This window comes from Triturus cristatus, chromosome 9, assembly GCF_964204655.1.
Source record: "Triturus cristatus chromosome 9, aTriCri1.1, whole genome shotgun sequence".
Lineage (NCBI taxonomy): Eukaryota > Metazoa > Chordata > Amphibia > Caudata > Salamandridae > Triturus > Triturus cristatus.
This window is the reverse complement of record NC_140592.1, coordinates 321,523,513-321,545,659: the sequence shown is the minus strand read 5'-3', so window position 1 is coordinate 321,545,659 and position 22,147 is coordinate 321,523,513. Positions and strand designations below refer to the sequence as shown.

At 44.3% G+C, this 22,147-nt stretch overlaps 1 protein-coding gene across 2 annotated transcripts in view; it reads left to right on the top strand.

Annotated features, from left to right (window-relative positions):
* Positions 1-22,147, top strand: part of RNF123 (ring finger protein 123) — a 1,761,234-nt gene that overhangs the window by 1,078,769 nt on the left and 660,318 nt on the right. For both annotated transcript variants that reach the window (XM_085625036.1, XM_085625035.1), the window contains exons 34-35: positions 8,286-8,361; positions 10,790-10,874. In XM_085625036.1, coding sequence (XP_085481162.1) covers positions 8,286-8,361; positions 10,790-10,874 — 161 coding nt within the window. The remainder of the gene's footprint in view (positions 1-8,285; positions 8,362-10,789; positions 10,875-22,147) is intronic.

The following is a 22,147-nucleotide window of genomic DNA, read 5'->3' as shown; positions in this document are numbered from 1 at the left end:
CTGGTTATTTAATTTTGAACAATGGCGGCCATATTGAAAACCTTGCATTTTCCACCTTGTAATCCTTTCAACATTATATAAAATAACTTCCTGCAAGTGCATGGTCTTTTCCACAATGGATATCGTGTAGTTGTAGGAAGCTGGCTCAGTATATAGTGTCCACCTATGGTGAGGCACTGTGCACTGAGTCCAGGCAACCCTTAGTGGTAGTGGTTAGGTTCCTGATAACCAAAGCTCTCAAGGGGTAGCTGTGGAGAGCAGCTAAGGCTTATTTACGAGGGTGTAAAGCGGGTACATTTACAATATACATTAGTATTTATCATAACAACATTAATAACTAACTTGGTGAATCTCCTACCCGGAGATATCAAATTCACATTAGGAATACTTCAATAACAAGTAAGTAGAATGTGGGGCCTTATAGGGGGTCCAAACCATATAGTAAAAGAGTGGTATATGAGGTAAGTGCCAAAAGGAGACTCTACCCAAGGATGGAGAAGCCCAGGGGAAGCAAGGAACCCACAAAGGTTGGTAGTGAGGGACCCTAAGGTGCCCGGGTATAGAGTGATTACACCAGGTCAAACGTCAATAGGATAACACAGGGTAAGTCACGGATGGTATATTCTTGTTTCAGGACCCTTCCCAAAGGACTCTGGAGACACAAATGTGGATTCTGGACAAAAAGTACCTGAAAGCAGATGGGACACTGTCCAAACCACCCAGAGGTGTCCAGGAGGCGTAGGAGCACAATCCTACCCCTTGTCAGAAGTACTTGCTGATGCACAACAGTCTTGATTGAGCAGCTGTGGAGCCATGGCGACGAAGCAGGAGCACAGGAGTCGTCCATGAGCTGTCCCACAATGGATGAGGAATGCAGCAAGGTCTGTGGCTGGTGTAGGAGAGTAGGATCTGCTTCTTATAGTTACCCCCACCTTTTGCTGATGTTTTTCGACTTTAGTCTGGCTGGGGCCCTGCTAACCAGGACCCCAGCCTAGCTGCTTCCTCTCTAAATTGATTACCAGTACTTTAGGTACACTCCAGATTGGATTCTGGGGTACCCTTATAAGTCCCTAGTATATGGTATACTATGTACCCTGGGCATAGGTGTCCCAGAGGCCTACCAGGGACTGCAGCATGTATTATGCCACCCCTCAGAAGCCTTCCAAAATGACATCACAGGACTGCTACTGCAGCCTGGGTAAGGTGGTGCATGCACCCCTTACTGAGATATCACTGCACATATAAACCTATCAGTCACCCCTATGGCAGGCCGTACTAATCCTGAAGGCAGGGTGCTGGGTTTTATGTGAGTGGGTGCCCATGCATGAGCAGAGCCCCTCTGCAGCATTCGAAACCTTTCTTCCGGGGTTGTTTGATGCGATGCAGCCAAACCATATACTCTTAAGTGCATTATAACCAAACTGTAAGTGCTAGCTTTGGGATGGCTGCACGGAAACATGTTGTGTTTGGAGTCAAACACCTTGGAATCATACCCCCACACAAGTAACTGGTGTGGGAGTATGATCCCACCCTTCTAGAGGGAGAGACATGACATCACCGGCATACCCTGTACCAGCTAACAGAGCCCCGGCATCAAAAAATGGATGCTGCCAGCCACAGACATGAGTCTGCCCTCCTGCTGCTGGACGAAACTCTGGCAGGAGAGGCCTGGACAATAGGTTTCCTGTCACAGGAAGGTGTCGCTACCTCCCAGACAGGCTTTAGTGTATTAGGGCTGGGTGGGTGCACTCCAAGAGTGCTTTGAAGTCTGCACTGGGGGCACATTTGGTGTCCCTGTGCATAGTCCAGCTCAAACCGGTTGCAAGGGCTACCAACCCCTGCTCTGGCACGAAACTGGACAAAGGAAATGGGTGTAGCCAACCCTCTTTCCTGACCCTCCCATAGGTGGGTCCCCAGAGTATTTCCAACCCCTTCCTTGGGTATAAAGAAGGAACACCTGACTACAGGACTTTAGATTACACCTGGACGAAACTCTGATACTGAATCTTGGAACTTCGACGATCTACACTGATGTAGATGAATGAAGAATCTCCCTTGGAGTAAAGGAGTTACTCCCCTGCTTGGCAGGCACCAAAGACGCATCCGTCCGGTTTGCATCTCCGAAGCTCCCGCCGGACTCCGAAGAATTTTGCAACACAGGAGGTGGGTTTCCGTGGTCTCCGAGGTCGATCTGTGCACTCATCAATTCTGATGCCTGTATCCCTCGTGGAAGACCGTGCAACCCGAACCCCTGGACACCACGGCTATTTGCAGAAGCATCAGCTTTCCAACGACTCCTACAGCTGAGCTTTGGGTTACTTGTAACCCTTACCCAGAGCAGCATTTGCACCGAAGAATGCCCGCCTACACAACACGAGTGTTCTGTGAGCTGGCCCTTTGTGTTTTCTCTCAAGGTCCCTTTGCGATCCCTGGTCAGTTGACTGGTGGGTCCCTGTAAAGGTAACTTTAACTTTAATTGGGCTTACCTGGTTGCTCCAGACGTGCCATGACTCTCCATTGCTTGGGGAGTTCTCAGGCCCTTGCTGGTCTGCACCGAAGCATCTTTTCTCTTCCTGCGTGGGTTGCTGTTGCCAAGGCTTGTTGGGTCCAATCCGGGCTCCGACACTGCAGCCCTCGATATCCTTCGTGGGACAGCTCGAATCCAGCTCCTGGTCATCGTCGACGCCTCCTGGTCCTCGTGGCTGCAGAGTCAAGCTTCACCTATTCGCACCTGAAACACCTGACATTGGTGGGCATTCATCTAACGTGCCCCTGGTCACTGGCAAGTGACCTAGACTCTGTCCCCTCTGCTTTCAGGTTCTTCTGATCTTTATTCCAGGCTTGGATAACACCGGGGACACTTCTCCTTCCCGGCAGCAGCACTTTGCAGCAGGTCGCCATTGAAAACGACGACGCGACCCGACAACATTTGACACCTATGCACCCGGCTTCACTGGGTAATGGTAACTCGAGTACTCCGGTGCTCCCATGGGTGTTGGCCCTAGAACCCCCTAAGTCTAAAGGGGTTTGCTCAAAGTCCTCTTCTAAGTGTCCTTAAACTTTAAAATTCCAACCGCAACTTTCCCCATAGAAGCTAATGGAGCTTGCGGCTGTGTTCTCACACTGCACATGTCCCCCGTGGGTCCCCTGTGTCACTACCTTGGGTGGTTTCTTGGGGTCCCAGTGTCTAGTGAAGTGGTGGTTCTTATACCACTTTCTTAATGTATGGTTTGGTCCGCCCCTAGGGCCTATTGTATATTGTGCTATTTACTGTCGTTTTAGAACTGTTTTATTGTGTACCTTGCTCTCTAATCTCATAAGGGGATTAGTAGAGAATGTTTAGAAATAAATACATGTAATATATATATATATACATATATATATATCTTGTGTGGTTCTCCTTTCATTTAGTTATTCAAGAGGTTATAATCTGGTAAACCAAGCTGCTTTACACTCCTTCAAGACTTAGCCTGAAGGCTGCTCTCCATAGCTACTACTAGGATAGCAGTCAATAAAGGTTGTCTTTAAACCTATCATCAATAAGGGTTGTTTGGACTGGTGCAAGGTGCCCACTATAACTAGTGTACCTTGCTCTCTAATCTCATAAGGGGATTAGTAGAGAATGTTTAGAAATAAATACATGTAATATATATATATATATATATATATACCTTGTGTGGTTCTCCTTTCATTTAGTTATTCAAGAGGTTATAATCTGGTAAACCAAGCTGCTTTACACTCCTTCAAGACTTAGCCTGAAGACTGCTCTCCATAGCTACCACTAGGATAGCAGTCAATAAAGGTTGTCTTTAAACCTATCATCAATAAGGGTTGTTTGGACTGGTGCAAGGTGCCCACTATAACTAGTGGACAGCATATGCCAGGCCTACTTCTCAAAGCCGGCATGACCACTAGCAAGCCCTGGCAGCCGCAACAGTTGGGTTTCAGAAAAAGATGCTTGGATGCAGACTATTAAGGTCTGTGGGGCTAACCCAGCCAGTGTAAGTAAGAGCCGGCCCCCAGCATGCAGGAGAGCCAGCAGGAATCGTTGGCGCCCCCCTAAGGACCCTCTGGCACCTGTCACAGAGAGTAGCATGGAAGCCTCAGAAGATGGAGGTCCCCGATGCAGAGGATGCAGGCAGGATGTTGTTCAAGGGTCTGTGCAATGCTGGAGGCTTGGGTTTCTTGGAATTTGAAGATCTTCCATGAAGGGAGCCAACAAGGCTTGGCAACGGCAAACAGATACGGTGCACAGGGAGGTGGTTCACGTCGGCTGGAGAGGCATACAGTCGCCCAAGTTGCAGGGAAAACTGGTCAGGCCTTTGGAGAACCAACAAATCACTACCTGTGTTGGAGAGCCAGGCAATGTCCATGGGAAACAGCATCAGCAAACCGGTTGCCGACGTAGAGGTGCCTGCAGATGCAGTGAAGTGGCTCCTTCACTCCAAGGGAGATTCCTTCTCGCTTGGATGCAGGCAGAGTCCTTGCTGACTCGGAGGATGCACAGCCATGGAGTTGCAGAAATTTGAAGAGAGTGGAGAAATAGTTGCAGCAGTGTTCTTGCCGAGAGCAGTCTTGTCTATAGTCCTGGCTCGAAGAATCGGCAGAGTTCCAGTGTCCACCTGCAGAAGAGTCGTTAGACAATCTTCGGAAGACAGGCAGTCTGTCCTTGAGGATGTAATCCAGATGATTCTAAGGTTCCACTCACAGGGGAGCCCTTAAGTAACCCTAAAAAGGGGAAGTACCTCTTCTGTGGTGACTTGCCTATCAGGGAGGAGGGGGGGGGTCAGGGACGCTATTCAGCTGGTCTAGTCAGTCAGATGCTGCCAGGGATCAAGATTCAACATGGCAGAATCAAGTGGCCACCTGGAGGAGCTCTGAGCACCTCCCTAGGGAGGAACTGGACAGGGGGTGGTCATTTCCCTGTCCTTTGTGTAAATTTGCGCAAGAGCGGGAGGGCTCCTGAATTGGGCAAAACTGGTTTAGGCAAGGAGGGCATATATGGTGACAACCAATGTGGTGTTTCTGCTTGAAGCAGGGATTTAGGATCTTTCGTAACCTTGTTGTTCTTGACACTTCTTTTATAACCCTTAGTTCCGGTCAGTCATGATTATGGAAAAATGATGGGGAAGCTATTCTGCAGAATTTTTTTCAAAGAAGTCTTATTTTTTAAAGTATTTTCCGCAATAAGTGGCTTTCTTGATTATTATTTACTGCTTGGTGCAGAAGTCGCAACTTTTTCCTTCAGTGCTGTCAATTACATTTTTTAAGCTGTTTATTGGTGTTGGGTTTTAATTGAGGCCTGGTATACAGGTCTTGCATTGGATATCCTAGAGGAATTTGTATCTTTTCTAGTTCTTTTTCTTATGGAAAAAACACTTCTGCTTTGCCTTACCCCTGCGGTGTGGCTGAATACACAGGTCTACCAAATTTCCACTGCAGCTGTATTAGGCTTGGAGGTGGGCAGGACATTGGAATGTCGGGTGGGCGTGCAGTCAGAACTCATGGTTTGGTTCAGTGGGCCCTAAACTGGAACTCCTTATGAGGGTCAGTGCTGGAGCTCTGTATGACTCAAGGTAGGCTTCTCCCAACCTCTATCAGAAAAACCGAAGGAATCGGGAAGCGCAGGCCACCATGCCACACCATCGGCTATCTGGCCACTTCCATGTTAGGATTGTGAGACCCATATGGCATCAGACTGGTAGGGTGCTGCTACACTTGAGGGACTGCTTAGACTGGAACCTCGGATGTGCAGTCTTTGACTACATTGACCCTATAAATCATGGCAGAGTGAACAAGCAGTTCTTGGTCAGCTTAGCTGCAGTCCTGAAGTGCAAAGCGGAAACTAAACATGTGATCTTGCATTGTGTTAGTTATTGCTAAAAGGTCTGCTACTCCTTGGCCAAAAAGGACCATCTGGTTGGCATTCATGCCCCCTCCATGATGGCAATGGCTTCCTCTAATGCGCTCGCCAGAGGTCTTTTGGTGGCTGATATTTGCTGGTCGGCCACTTGGCCTTACATAACTTTGTGAGATATTAATGCTATACATCTCAGGCATGCAGTAACTTCGTACTTTGCCAGTGCTCTGTTGCATGACTTTGTTTTTTAATCGGTGCAATTAAGTTCCACTTCCTTTATAATATTGCTTCGGAACTCAGTCATAAGAGGAAGAAACTGCAGGAATAAGTATGCATCAGTAAGAAAGGTTACTCGCCCTTAGTAAAGATATTTCTAGTGGATACTACATTTTCCTGCAGATTACTCACTGCCACTCATTAACCTCCTCATGAGTTACCACCAATATTGATAAGGTCCCAAGGTATTCTAAGGTATCATCTGCTGTGATTGTAACTGTCAATTCTCTTGTGGTGTGATTAAACAAAGAGGACTAGCTTAAGTTGACCAAAGTGTTACAGTACTCAAATTAGTTCTGTCACGGGCACCTTGTTGGTGTATTCATGAAGCCCTCACCCACCAACCTAGTTGGTGGCATGCTTCATCATAAGCTAGTCCTCTTTGTTTAATCACATATAAACCCTCGGGGACTCGGACTAGCTAACTAGTCCTCTCTCTCCCTCTTGTTACACGCAATTCTCTTGTGGTACCTCTCTGCACTTCTCGATAGGCCACTGAACAAATGCTAGGAACTGTTGCCAGCACAGAATTTGACACAGTATACCCTGATGTCATCACATGCAGAGCAGACAAAGACTAGACTGAAACCACATTGCACAACCTGGTTGCACTGGAGAGTTATTGCTGGGAAAAAGGTTGTTTGGACTAAGTCTGGGTCAGCGAGGATATTCATAAGATGAGGCATCTGCTCACAATCTCTCTAAAAGCAGATTTAGATAGTAATTTGCTCTCTACATACACCCACAGATGTATCTGCTGTTCTTTATAGCATGATACTATTGAAGATGTCTAAGCAGTTTCTAAAGACCAAATGAAATATGGTTGTCTTTAAGGCTCTGCTAAAGTGTTGGTGTATCTCTGCCCTTGGGCGGTCATTTTTGAGAAGAGTTCATAGTTTGGCAGAGCTCCTCCTCTTGCTGGAATTCTTGTATTTTGCTAGTCCAATTCTAAACACTCTGGAGGAAAACTTTGTGGATACTGTGGCTGTAAGATAACATACATTACTATATTTTGAATACTATATGTGAGAAGGCAATTCGTCCTAAAATCACTCTTGCTGCACTGCATCTGGTGTCTGGCCTTGAAGCTGGCTTATTATAGTCAACATGTATAAGATTGAAAACAGCATGGATGTGTTTAAATGTCTGAATTTTGTTGAGCCAGAGTAACCATATCTTCTGTGGTCCCAATGTTCTATGTTTTTTTTCCACAACATATTTTATTTGAATATGATATAATATAATCCGGATACATCCGGGAGTGGTGCCACATTTATTGCCATCACGAAGTACATCTGTATCTTCTGAGTGCCCACCGGCCCCTATTGCAGTCTGCCTTAATAAGACACAAATCCACATATAGTCATATTGGAACACAACTGTAACATGAAACAGCATACATCTGTACACCTCACATTCCCACCCGCCGCCCCCTTAAGTAAGTGTTGTGTTCCGCACTGCCCACTGTTCTACGTTAACAGGTACTTAAATGAGATATGTACAGTAGCAATCAACCTGGTTACAAATCTTTATTTACTTATGAAGTAACAAGATGCAACATACTGACTTTTGACAGTGTAGAAGCGAGTATTTCTTAAGCAGTCTGTAGGGATTGCTGTTAGTATTTTGCCTAGGACTGTCTTCTTCTACGATGTATGCAGACCCATGCATTCCAATGACAGGCTTGTCATGCATGTGCTAACTTTTTAACAAGTCTTCGATTCATTTTGGCAAAACAAACCACAATGACCACAACTTAATGGATTTTTGTTGGCAGTCACTATTGGCTAGCCTATTTAGGCTCTTTCCCGTGAGGTCGGTTTCCTATTGTTACTTCACTTTCACTCTTTAGGATAATAGTTGGTTTTGTTTCGTTTTATATGAAAGACAAGGTTGCTAAATACGTACTTGTGGAAATAATTAAGGTTAAGAGCAAGGCTTTTTAAACCTCATATCATCTGTTTCCTGTAACTACAACATATTACACGTTTCAACCTTGTATTAAGGCTAAAACTGTACTGAACTATTTGTAGTTCTCAATCAAATATAAATACAGGGCATCACATCTAATACAAATATTAGTTCATCACTGTCTCAATTTGATGATTACACAAATGAATGAAATTCTGTGAAATATCTCTGCTTGCAGCTGCTGAACCAGGTGTTGAATCGGGTGACAGCTGAGAGGAACCTCTTCGACAGAGTGGTCAGCCTTCGACTTCCAGGTCAGCTTAATTGTTTTCACTGCCATTTGTGAGAATTACAAATTCTTAGATTATGCAAAGAAGACCAGAGATCCTCTTTTTCACTTGCCTGCCTTTCCTCAGCTTATACTGAATGTCAATTCTCTACTCCTTTTGCAGTGATCTAGCAGGGCTGAATAGGAAACAATGACTTCTTCAGCCCAGCTGGACTAGGAGTGGGAAGAAGGAACTGAATGATGAGCCCTTTTAGGATCTGAAATCACGAATGGCATATGGGCCCTGCTTAGGTCATCTAAGAGCTACAGGATATAAGAGGCGAGATTGAGGCTGTGTTGAAAGGCATTTAGGAGGAAACTGGAGGATCTAACTTAGGAGAGTGATGTCTACAAAAGGAAATTGTACAACACTGAGCTAGGGTTCATCCCTGCCCCTCTATGGACAGGGGTGTGCTGCTACCTGCGAAGACGCTGGAGCACTTCGTAAATGGATGTTCCTATACACCTATGTTGATTGGAATTATGGAGTGGGTTACTTATATGAAAAAGATTAAAATTATCAAACTAGTGGGACAAAAATAACTTTATTCACTCCCCTAGTCAATAGTGACCAGTGTGGAAGGGCTGCTGTCTGATACTCCAGCTGAAGTGCAGGAAATTAATTTCTTTTCACGGAGTGGATTGAATGCCATTTTGAGATTATACTAGAGGTTTTTGATCACCTATGATGGGGCACCCACCTGAGGGTTCTGGGATATTCTGTGGATTCTCCGAATGACAACAGTCATGTCAGCTGAGATATCGGGGGGGGGGGTCTAAAAAAAATGAAACCTCTAAACCCTTCTTACAGGCCAGGTCTTCCATGAAACCTTATTAAACAAGTTCAGCAGTGTCAGGGAAAACTCAATAGAAGTGGTACAAGGGGAATAAGAGGTGCATCAGCTTTCAACAGCTGCTGGTGAACCCAAACACCTTCTCAAACTCGTAGAAAATGCCATTGTGAGCTCCAAAACATAGGAAACACTGGTGTTGTTTGTAGAATAGGAGAACATAATACCAGTTACACAGAAGTGGAGATGATTCCTGCCCTGTATAACTAACTAGAAAAGGCCCTGGATAGGTGCATGTCAGCGGAGATTGCAGTGTTCCAGGCGAGGGGGTGTCCACAGAAGCATGGAAAGATCTGGTCTCGGTGGGCCATGTACAGGGGTATAGATCTGTCCTCCATGTCGCAGACTGCCTCCCGGGACCCTATTGAACGACTGGTGGGGAATTATTTACCTGTTTAAAGTATCAATGCTAAAAAGTTGTAGATGGGAATTCCTTTGGCTTGTACATATGTTTTCGAAGTATGTATGGTGCGCACTTAGGGGGACGGGTGTTTTTTTTGGTCTGATGCTGTGCAGACCTGGGGGGGATGGGGTGTTATACAGTACCCAGAGATATTGTATTATGCATTTCAGTTGTGCTTTGCTTGCAGGGCTCTGCCCTTCTGGTACCATGAAAATTTAATAAGATCTGTTAAAAAAATAGAAGCGGAGATGATTGAAACCGATACAGCCTACAGTTGCTGTGGGTTATAACCTCCCTTTCACTACTCATGTCTTTCCTCCTACAACTTAGTAAGCAGGATTTGGAGACTTCCGCATCACTAATGCACTGGCAAACATATGAAAGTAAAGATTCTTGAGTAGTCTTGCTCATTGCTTTCTTGTGCAAAAGAAAGCTTCTAATCACTCTAAGGAGTCTTGATTGACTGCAAGGTTTCTGGGACTGTTGGATACACGCACATCCTTTTATACTACACAGGGCAGATCCATACCTCTAACCATGCAGAGGCCACTTTTGACAAGTGTGAGCATTTTGTGAGTTTGCCACATTCTCGAAAATCTTGTGGAGACAAATTACAGACCAAACGTGCTGTTCCAGCTAGAGGTACAGTTGCTTCTGCCCAGGAACAGCCTGCAGCTGGGATATTTCAAAGATAAAGAATATGTAGTGGGAACTCCATGCCTGTCCAAATCAGTGGTCCTAAGGTATACAACTTAATTATATTTATTGCCAACACTGATGCCCTTGCACGTTATCGGCTGTGCTTATAAAGGCATTATGACTAATGACTCGCTTGCAGAAATAGAGGCAGGTTCTCAGTTCCCCATCACAGCATCTGCCGCCTGTGTTTGGAACGCTTCAATGTGATTTCATATGCTATTTTTTTATTATTTTAGAATTATTACTAGAATGTTTAATATGTTGTGAATATCAGTACCAGGGTACCTGCAGTAATATCCAAATGTTGTTGTATATGATGAAGGGACTCATGATGCAAAACAACTATTATAGCTAAGTAACATTGTCTTTCCTTACACAGGAAGTGTTCTTTTGTAATGTATGTGATGTTTGTTTATTCTTTTTGTTAATTGTGTAAGTATCAGTGCCTTTTGTCTCCATAGGTTTAGAGAGTGTGGATCACTATCCGATCCTTGTGGCTGTGACTGGTATTCTTGTTCGCCTTTTGGTGGACAGTGAAGAACAAGGGTAGGTCGATGTTCACGTCTCATTTTAAGGGCTCCTTTGTTTTAAATGATTTCGTTTGTACTTTTCATTCCCACAATCTGGACATATTCGCTATGTTGTAATTGATATTGTGCGGAAGATAGGGAGGCATTTAACCCTTGGCTTGAATTTAAAACTGCGAACTTCATGGAAAATCAATTAAAACAAAGCATGGAAAAGAGCTGAAGTGGATTTATGCTATGGGAATATGAGTGACGATAAGGTTAACAAGGGGGACCCGATTAAGGTAGCTTAGGACCACGGGTATATCAATTAATTTAAAGAACAATGGTCCTTCGCCTAAATTCAATTAAAAAAGAAAGAAGTATTGCAACATAGACTACAATGAGACCTATGTGTCTTTTTCCTAAGTCCAGCCGGACAAAGGAACATTTATTCTAAGGTATTCATAGAGATAAGGAAATAAAGAGTAAATAAACAAGGGCACAATCCTGTACCAAGTTTTCAAAAGGGGGAGACAAGGAAGTCAGATTTGAAAGAAAGAAAATAACAGGCAAAACGTTTGTCGGAGCAAACAGAGGGCTTACAAATCAATAAACAATTCCAGTAAGCACAACCAAACAGAAACCACCAAACATTTTCACAGTGGATAAAAATTGTGGTACTGTAATAGAAAGTCGACGACGTTTCGATCCCAAGCTCCTAATAATGTGGGATCATCATCAGGACTAGAGTTTGAGAGGAAATTGCCTGGTATGCATAGGCAATGCCTAAGGTATCGACGAGAGGAGAATTCTCGCAAACGTGCTCAAATGAGCAGGGACATCAATGGCAGTCGGTGGACACGTTTAAAAGTGGAAAGGTTCAAAATAGAGAGGGCGCGGTTAATCCCGGGTGTAGTAACCAATTTCTGCGTCTTTAATTAGGATATGCAGAGCTGCTATGGTTGGCTCTGCAGGCGATAGTGCAGGAAAACGTCCAAGGGTAACAACGAAAACGTCAGCTACAATGGCTGTCCGTTACATGGAAACGAGCTCAACAGAGTCTCAGAGGGACGTGTAGTGGCGTCCGGTCCTCATTGTGGCACAATGAGGACCGGACGCCACTACACGTCCCTCTGAGACTCTGTTGAGCTCGTTTCCATGTAACGGACAGCCATTGTAGCTGACGTTTTCGTTGTTACCCTTGGACGTTTTCCTGCACTATCGCCTGCAGAGCCAACCATAGCAGCTCTGCATATCCTAATTAAAGACGCAGAAATTGGTTACTACACCCGGGATTAACCGCGCCCTCTCTATTTTGAACCTTTCCACTTTTAAACGTGTCCACCGACTGCCATTGATGTCCCTGCTCATTTGAGCACGTTTGCGAGAATTCTCCTCTCGTCGATACCTTAGGCATTGCCTATGCATACCAGGCAATTTCCTCTCAAACTCTAGTCCTGATGATGATCCCACATTATTAGGAGCTTGGGATCGAAACGTCGTCGACTTTCTATTACAGTACCACAATTTTTATCCACTGTGAAAATGTTTGGTGGTTTCTGTTTGGTTGTGCTTACTGGAATTGTTTATTGATTTGTAAGCCCTCTGTTTGCTCCGACAAACGTTTTGCCTGTTATTTTCTTTCTTTCAAATCTGACTTCCTTGTCTCCCCCTTTTGAAAACTTGGTACAGGATTGTGCCCTTGTTTATTTACTCTTTATTTCCTTATCTCTATGAATACCTTAGAATAAATGTTCCTTTGTCCGGCTGGACTTAGGAAAAAGACACATAGGTCTCATTGTAGTCTATGTTGCAATACTTCTTTCTTTTTTATTTGAATTTAGGCGAAGGACCATTGTTCTTTAAATTAATGGGAATATGAGTGGCCATAAATTTAATTAATAGTGAATTTTAATTTGCTTTGTTTGAAATGTCAAAAGGACTTTGTAATGCAGGCATGTGTGGACTTCATTGATTTAGAAACAGTGGATGGTTAGACAATGTTAGTTGTCCATCCAGTAATGCCCGCAAAGAGCTTACTTTACCCTGGGAAGTCAATCATACTATCATGGATATGTAAAGTTCAAAACCCATTAGGGACTTTTGGAAAACTGATAATTTCTAATACTTTTATAAGCAGGACTACTAGTCTGAGTAAAACATAATACTTCCTTCAATCTGCTTCAATAGAATTTGAGTTATTTAGTTTCTATCGTCTCTGATGTCAGCCATTTCCGGATGACCAGCTTATGCCATCATATACCTCCTTCCCATTTCTACCCAAATGCCAGTCAGTACCACCATGCCAAAGGGCCCATTAACCATGCAAACAGGACACCTGTTAGGCATGCACACATCGTTAAACATATGTACGCACATACCTATGGATGCACACATGAGCCCGCGTTATCACTTGCTCTGCCTGCACCCTTTACCACCTCACGGGTCTTTAGCCGCAAGAGCTCTGTTCTGCCAACCCTGGTCTAGGGAGACTTGTGTTGAGGATCAAGTTGAACTCCTCTTATGTTAGAGCTTTACAGGACTATGCTTGGCTGGGAGGAATAGAGCAACACAATACTGCTCTCCTACTGCACGGTCCAGAGTAGCAGCAGTGCCAAGGAATAAAATAGTAAGGTAGGAGGATATAGCTAAGTTAAGCTCCAATCGGGACAGAACTTAATGGCTGTCCTGGCTGCTTTAATAGCTCCTCCTCTCATTGGTTGGGAAAGAAAACCTCACTGTCAGCTGCTTCGAAAGAGACGACTAATGGAGCATTCTAGAGGATTTTCCAGTGCAGAGATATATTTCATTTACTTCTAGCACTTCAGGAAAAACAACAGATCCGACCTTCAGATCCGACCTTCCACAGCTTACTATGTGTGTGAAGGAGGGCTGCATCTTTGTGTGCCCCCATTCATAAATGCATCATTTGATTGCCTGAACCATATTCAAGCCATGTTTTACTACCAGCACGTCCACTCCACCCACCATGGTTGTATATGAGATTGCACACAAATATTGTCTCATTAATATGAGGTCCCAAATATCAAGTACTTTAAATATCCCAAATTACAAGTAACCAGAATCATTTTGTCTGCAAATACCGAGCACATTTCCCTGGTAAAGGTTTCACGCACCTAATTGGACCTGAGAAAACATTGGAGGTTTGTTGCCACTCCCGTATTACTGGTAATTTAGTTATGTTCAGTGATAGTATGTACAGTGATCACCACCCATTTGGCTACTTTTAATGAGTACTTAGATATTATTATTGATGATTTTGTTCTGAAACATATTAAATGGCCATAGTCAATTTAAAAGTATTTTAGCTCATTAGTGCTCCTGACCATGAAAATGTAGTATTTGCATCTCTTCTTAAAAAGAGCCTGAAGTAAGTAAAGCCTTGGTTAAATGTAAAAGCGCTTTATTCAGTTAAACGTTCTGACACCCTCAGCTGCTGGCAGTAATCACTTGGGCGAAGGCAGCCTGTCAACATTCCAGAGCTGCCTTCACTGCAACGTTCTAAACTGTACCATGCGGAGGATAGCGGGGGGGGGGGGGGATTGCGGCACTTACCAAGTGGCACGTTATAACACATCTTCTCCCTTTAATATTTGCAATACAAAGAAACAGAACATAACGTTAAACATTAGGCGGGGCAAAACTGGAAAGAATGGCAGGGTATACACTCTGTTCATACCATTCTAAAATCCTTGTGCCAACTAGGGGGGTTATGTTGTCTGAACCCCCTTCCCTCTGGGGTCGCCCTTGTTCTGGGTCCTATCTCCAGTTCACCTCTGCATCCCTCTTGGTCGGTTCCCCTCTGACCTGGGGCCACCCGATCCATGCCCCACTTCCGCCCATCTTCCATGATGACCACGTTTCTCTTCACCTCCCTTATTTTCTCTGGGGCAAAGAACTTGTCCTCTTTGCCTCCCCTACTCCCAGGTTTCCGAATGTACACACTTTGGCCTCTGCTAAAGGGTCTTTCCTTGGCACCCCATTTGTTGTCATATCTTTCTTTGTACATCTTTTGCCTTGCCTCCACCTTCCTACTAAACTCTTCTGGATTGACCAGCACCGGTTCCTTGGGCTTCATCCAATTTGGTGACAGTTTTGAGCCCGCCTTTCTTCCTCTCAAAAGTTCGAAGGGTGTGTGACCTGTGGATAGGCTGGGCGTAGTGTGGTAGGACCAGAGCATGTCTCTCAGTGCCGCTTCAATGTTTCCTCCAGACTTGACTGCTAGTTGGATACTCTCCTTCAGCATCCTATTCGCTCTCTCCACTTTGCCATTGGCTCTCGGGCAGTACAATGGAGTGCGTACATGCTTTATAGCCATGTCCCTTAAGAACTCTCTCATCTCCTCCGATACCAATTGTACTCCGTTGTCCGTGATCAAAGTGGATGGTATGCCCTCCTTTGAGAATACGTCACTCAGGAATTCTACTATTGCTTTGGTGTTGATGTTGTTCACAAATTTGTGGGTGACCCAATTAGAATAGTAGTCAATGATCACCAAAATGTACCATTGTTGAGGTCCCCTAGCCCTAATAGGGCCTGTGATGTCGAATCCTAGCTTGTCCCACGGGGACCTTGGAACCTCCACCGGACTAAGTGGGGGTCGCCTTGTACATTTAGATTTGTCGCTGACTTCACACGCGTAACACTCTTTCACTTTCTCTTCCATGCTAGAATCCATGCCTGGGAACCAATATTCTGATCTTAATCTTGCCTTGCATAGACTCCTACCCAGGTGACCTTCATGGGTTAAGTCAATGATTTGTTTCCTTAATCCTTCCGGGGGGACCATTCTGCCAGCCTTGAGGAGATACTCTCCTTCTATTGACAGTTCATTGCGTACGTTCCAATATGGTTGTAAGTGCTCAGGTAGAGCTCCACATTTGTTTGGCCACCCCTTTACTACCCATGTTTTCACTTCTCGGAGGGTATTATCCTGTTCCATGTGTACTTCCCACTGTTCTCTAGTCATGGCCGGAATTTTAATTTCCAGGACCTTCTCTCTGTCACTGATTTCTTCCTCCTGACTCTCCACTGGAGCTCTGGATAAAAAGTCTGCTACTTTGTTCTGTTGGCCTGGCACATATGTTATTCTGAAATTGTAGCCTTGCAGCCCTAGCACCCATTTGGCAATGCGGGGAGTGATATTTTCTAATGCCTTGCTTCCAAAGAGGTTGACCAAAGGTTTATGGTCTGTGCATACTACGAACGGCAATCCCCATACATAGAGACTAAAATGTTTTATAGCCCAATACACCGCCAATGCCTCCTTCTCGATGGTGGAATAGTTGGACTCCGCCCCAGACAAGGACCTTGATGCGAATGCTACTACCTTCACCGTGTCATCCACTCTCTGTGAAAGCATGGCTCCCACACCTTTTCCGCTCGCATCTGTAGTGATTATGGTGTCCTTGTTTGTATCAAAGTTGCCAATGAATGGTGCTGACACAATTGACTCTTTTATGTTTTCAAAGGCCTGTTCCTGCTCCTTCTCCCACAAGAAAGGCGTGTTTTTTTTCAATATTTCCCTGAGGGGATGTGCTATCATTGCAAAGTTCTTGATGAACTTAGCCATGTATTCGGCTAACCCCAGAAACGAAAGTACTTCTTCCTTGCAAGATGGAGTGGGTGCTTTCCTTACTGCCTCCACCAGATCTATTTTGGGCTTTATCCCCTCCTCCGAGATGGTGTGCCCCAGGTAATCCACCGAGGTTACTCCCACTTTGCATTTGCTCTCTTTTGTGGTGAAACCCACTTCCCTTAAACGTCTGAGTACTTTTTTTGCATTTTCCTCATGCTCCACGTCGCTTGACCCATAAATCAATATATCGTCCTGAAAACACATGGACTTTGGACAATCTCTCAGCACATGTTGCATCGCTCTTTGAAACGCTGCAGCCGCCGATGCCAACCCAAATGGCATTCTCAAAAATTTGTAGTTGCCAAACGGTGTGGTGAATGCGGTCAATGGTTGGGAGTCAGGGTGCAGCATGATTTGGTGGTATGCTGATGAGAGGTCGAGCACACTGAACAACTTGGCTCCCTGCAATGTACTCAACATTTCGTGTATCCTTGGGAGGGGATGTCTGTCCACCACAATGTTGGCATTCAATGCCCTCAAGTCCACACATAGCCTAATGCTTTTTCCTCCATCTTTGCTAGTTATTACAATGGGCGCCAACCATGCTGAGCATTCTATCTCTTGTATGACCCCTTGTTCAACCAACTTCTCCAATTCCATTCTTAAAGGTTCCCTCATTAATAGGGGAATGGAACGTGTCTTGTGCACAGTGGGTGTTGCCCACTCCTTGAGCTCTATCCTATGCATGTAGTTTTTTAGTACACCCAATTTCTCATTAAACACCTCTGGGAATTCTTTTACCAGGTCCGACTTCTTGCCAGGAGGATCTATGAGAAGTACCTGCTCTTTGTTGTTTGGATCGAGCCTTATCCCCAATTCCTTCTGGTGTTTCCACCCTAAAAGATTTGATCCTTCCCTGGTCACATATACCTTCCCCACAGTGTGCCTGCCTTTGAAGGATATTCGCATTCTAACCATCCCTTCCAACGGAATTGGCACTCGGTTATACCCTGTGGGAGCTATATCCGCTGTCTCTAATGTAATATTCTTCTTTGCAAACTTTTCCCTGAACACTTGCTTGTCTACTAGGGTAAACGGGGAACATGAGTCGGCATACACTTTGAACTTCTCCCCATCCAGACTTATCTCACATGTGGGGTACTGTGTATTTTCCTTCTCGTTTACGTCCTCTATCTGACATATAAAAATGTTCTCCTCCCCCTCCACTTCTTCTGGGTTGTCCACCATGTGTACCTTTGTACTACTAACATTGCACACTTTTTCAAAATGTCCCTTCCTGTTGCACCTCCTACATGTGACATTCCTCGCAGGGCATCGCCAGTTGTTGGCTAAGTGATTGTGATTTCCACACCTAAAACATTTCAGCCCTTCCCTCTTATTGCTGACACCCTCTCTGTACTTGTTCTCCACCTTACAAACAGCTTCCCCATCAGAAACCTCTTTAGATATGGATTTCTCTTTCCGTTCCTCTGACCCCTTCATCTCTCTCATGCATATCGCTGTGTGTTCTAGACCTTTCGCTATGCTTATTGCTTCCTCCAGATCAGGATTCCTTGTGAGCAACTCCTCCTGCACCTTCTCCTCATTTGTGCACCTTACTAACTGGTCTCGGATTAGTGAATCTGTAAGTGCCCCGAACTCACATGTAGCCGCCATTCCTCTCAACACAGCTATATAAGAAGACACTTTCTCCTCTTTCCTTTGCACCCTTTTGAAAAATGTGTGCCTTTCTAGAACCACATTTATTTTCACTTTAAAATGTGCTTCTAATTTACGCAATGTGTATTCATAAACGTCCACCCCTTCATCCTCATCCTGAACCTCATCCTCCACCAATCTTCCTGTTATGTCCTCATAAACTTTCCTTCCATGTATTCCTAAATTATGTAATAGAATATGCTGTTTCCTTATGTTAGAAAAGTTCCCACCCCCTATGGCTATCAGGTAGGATTTGAAAATACCCTCCCATCTTTTCCAGGGGATGTCTGGTTCTCCTAATTCATTCAAGAATGGTGGGGGTTGACTCATTCCTGCCCCTGCCATAATCGGATATTCCCTATATCCCTCTCAAATCTCTACTGCTCTCTCCAAGGGAGGATCTAAATAATTACCCTCTGGGGGTACTTGTAATGGACAGGTTAGCTAGGCGGGGTTAGACAGTCTACTTGGTAGAAAATTCACTCTTCTCTCCTCAAAGATGTCTGACAATAATACCAAGTCACCACAGTCTAGCAACTATTACATTCTCTTACTGATTTTTCTCTTCCTGTACAGTCCCCGTTCTATTGCCTTTGTGGAAGGCTCCCAGAATTCCCTCCGTAAGTCTTGGATGCAACTTCCTGCAGCTTGTCTGTCCTTGAGGGAAACGTGTGCTTCTGAGGAGAAAATTGTTGTAGAATTATAGGAGCCAGTCAAGGCCAAGCAGCTCTCTCTCTAACAGACCTTTGAGACCTGGCGCCGCGCACGGGTTGAATTCCCCCGATGATACCTCACCGGAGGCTTCTCTGCTGCAAGGAACTCCCGCCGTCACACGCTATGGCTCTCCGCTCCGTTGGATTTCGCTGGAACAGCCCTGACTCCCCCGACGTTCAACAGGATACTTGGTCACAATTTTTTATGTGTGCGAGGGGTGGGCCTCCCCCTCAGTGCCGCAAAGGGATGCATCGGCAAGTTCCGCCTCCAGCTAGCTGACCTCCTTCGCAAACTGCCTCAGCTTCTTCTGCTGTGGTAACGCCTCACCACAAAACGTCGTCCGGGGCACATTAAGGCACTTTCTCTTCAGCCCCCGTATTGGCAGTTGCGCCGGACCAACTTGATACGTGGGGCTAAGTGTATCCTCCTTATTCATCCACACCCGGACTTTGCTCCATGCCGTTCTGCCACTCGCGATTCAAATTACACTGGGAGCTTCTATTTTTTCCTTTTTCCTTTCCCCCGCCACTCCGGTATCGTTCTTCTCACCTCCGTAGTCGATAGCAGTGACCTGTGACACAGCTTCTTTTATGTCCTCGATCCGGATGGACGCTTCATTTCGCCAGCCAGCCGTAATTCAACGCAGGGAAGGGTGCCACGCTGTCCCTGCCACAGCCACAGTTTCCGTCGTCGCCAAGATGAAGTAAGTAAAGCCTTGGTTAAATGTAAAAGCGCTTTATTCAGTTAAACGTTCTGACACCCTCAGCTGCTGGCAGTAATCACTTGGGCGAAGGCAGCCTGTCAACATTCCAGAGCTGCCTTCACTGCAACGTTCTAAACTGTACCATGCGGAGGATAGCGGGGGGGGGGGGATTGCGGCACCTACCAAGTGGCACGTTATAACAGAGCCTTTCTTATTTTTGGGGCTTAATAATGCAGTAGAGAGGTGTATGCCTTACCAAACTAGCTAAATAACCATCATGTTGCTCTGCGAGATCTGCATCTTACAGTTTAGTGATGCATTTGCAATGATTCTTTTGTTATGGATGGCCCTGATAGAGAGCCAATATCGTTTATACCACTTTCTGAAACTGGTAGCTCACTGCTATGACACAGCAACAGTTGATTACAAAACCTGTTACCCACTGTTGTTAGGTCATAAAGGCCTTCCAAGGCCGGAAACCAGGGCTCTCTGAGCCTGTCCGCACAGCTCTGCTTGTCTGCTTTGAATGGAAACAGAAAGCACAGTGCAGGAGGCGGTAGGAAGGCAGGGGAGGTGCTGTGGTAGTACAAAGGTGGAGCGTAAGGTTTTTTTATTTTTTTTACATTGAGGTGAGGCCATGTTATATATGTCTCCCTGTTATCCCTCAGTCTCATTGTGGCAGTTAACAGCTGAGACATGAGAGTTTGGGTGCCATACATAACATAAAATTATAGATGGGGGAAAAAAGTGAATTGCCGGGATGTTTTTCACCTCTTGGTTTTTTAGAGACATTATAGACAACTTGAGCTTTGCTCTCATTGTCAATTTGATGTCACTCAATACCCCTTGGTGAAAAGTATCCCATAAATAACTGTTGCTCATCTATAATTCTATGTTATTATGCCATAAAGATCAAGTGCTGCTCACTATGTGCAGTGAAGTACTGAAGTTGTGTGATGAACAGATTTTCTTTTCTTATATAGTTTATTAATGGTTTAATAATACACTACAGAAACTGATTTTGCATCAAAAACACTTATCAAAATGTAAAATTCACTTTGTTAAACCTAGTCAGTATTGCAATAAAATTAATAACTTCCGACCTTTTATAGTGTAATATTCATTAATCTATAACATTAAGCAGTCCGTATTCCAATCCTATATCTGTCCCTAGGATCCACAGTCCCTTTTGTTAGTGATGTGATATCACTAAAATCTTTGTACAGTGGAAATCTGTAGGATTTAAGCCCTGATTTAGAGTTTGGCGGTCAAGTTATTCTGTCACGTTACAGATACCCTATTTATCTTATTACAAGCTCATTATATCTTATTGCACCTGTCATAAGGTGGACAGGATATCCATCATTTTGTGATGGCGGTAATACATTAACCATACTCTAAATCAAGCCCATTGTCCTCAAACAAATCAGTGCTCTTCAGCTGAATCAAAGTTGACCAACAATTTATCGTATTTCTGTGGCCAATCTGCATGTCTTTTCATGTACTACCACAATATATCTGGACCGCTCAACCTCTAAGAGGAGAGCATGACCAAATCTAACCCTTATCAATTTAGTCTTGTGTATTGATCCTGTAGTAAATCTTATATTGTTAAATAAGGGACACCAATCTAAAATTAACATTATCCATGATATATCGTAGTCTTTATTTAGGCAAAGTCTGCCAGATAAAAAGTCCTCTGCTAGCCTTTTTCAGTAGTGTAATAGAGTTGTACTTGTTTTGGTTGCCTTCAGGCCCAAACACAAGCCTTTTGCTTATAAATGTGAATATAATGCTCAATTTCCTCAGGTCTGTATGCAGTATCTCCCTGGTATATTGCACCAGGTTGATCATTTGGTAAGTGACTATCAGTGAAATTCAGCAAATGAATCCACCCAGAATTAGATTCAATCTCTTTTACAATCGTGCCTACAATGGACCATTCAGCATCAGATTCTCTTCTCAATGGCCAAAATCAAGCTTGATACTCTTAAAATTAAGTTTTCATCAAATGAATCATGTGTGTGCCCACCATTGCTGGTCATCCGACCACATACTGGAATCAATTAATTTTATTTTCTCCTCTCAACATCATAAGCTGGCACGGTCAAATCTAATTAAATTACTCGCCCTAAAGTATCAGTTCCATACTGGTGTATTATTCGTTAAACAGCAGTATCGAGCAATGGATCTCCTTTTTTTAATTTTTTTTTTTTACACACAGTTAGTGATAGTTCCAGTGATTGTTTGCACCATTGTACCCCAATTATGATACTTTCATCAAATGTTTTTAAAGGCCTACTTAATCTTGATAATGGCAACCTTATGGTTTTCATTGCCTTAAAGTGTGGACCTACATAAAAGGGGTAGTGATATTCCTTAAATATTGACACAAATGGTCCTCCCCTTGAGAGACCATGGGAGTTTTCCATGCCTCTTTGGAGGTTTTACAGATTCTCCTTGTTTGATTAGGCAACAATTTGTTTCTCTTGTAAGTTGTTTGAGATAGCTGTCAGCTCTGTGTTCAAAGTTTACTCTCAGTAAATCCATCTGTACCCCTTGACCTCAGTTCAGT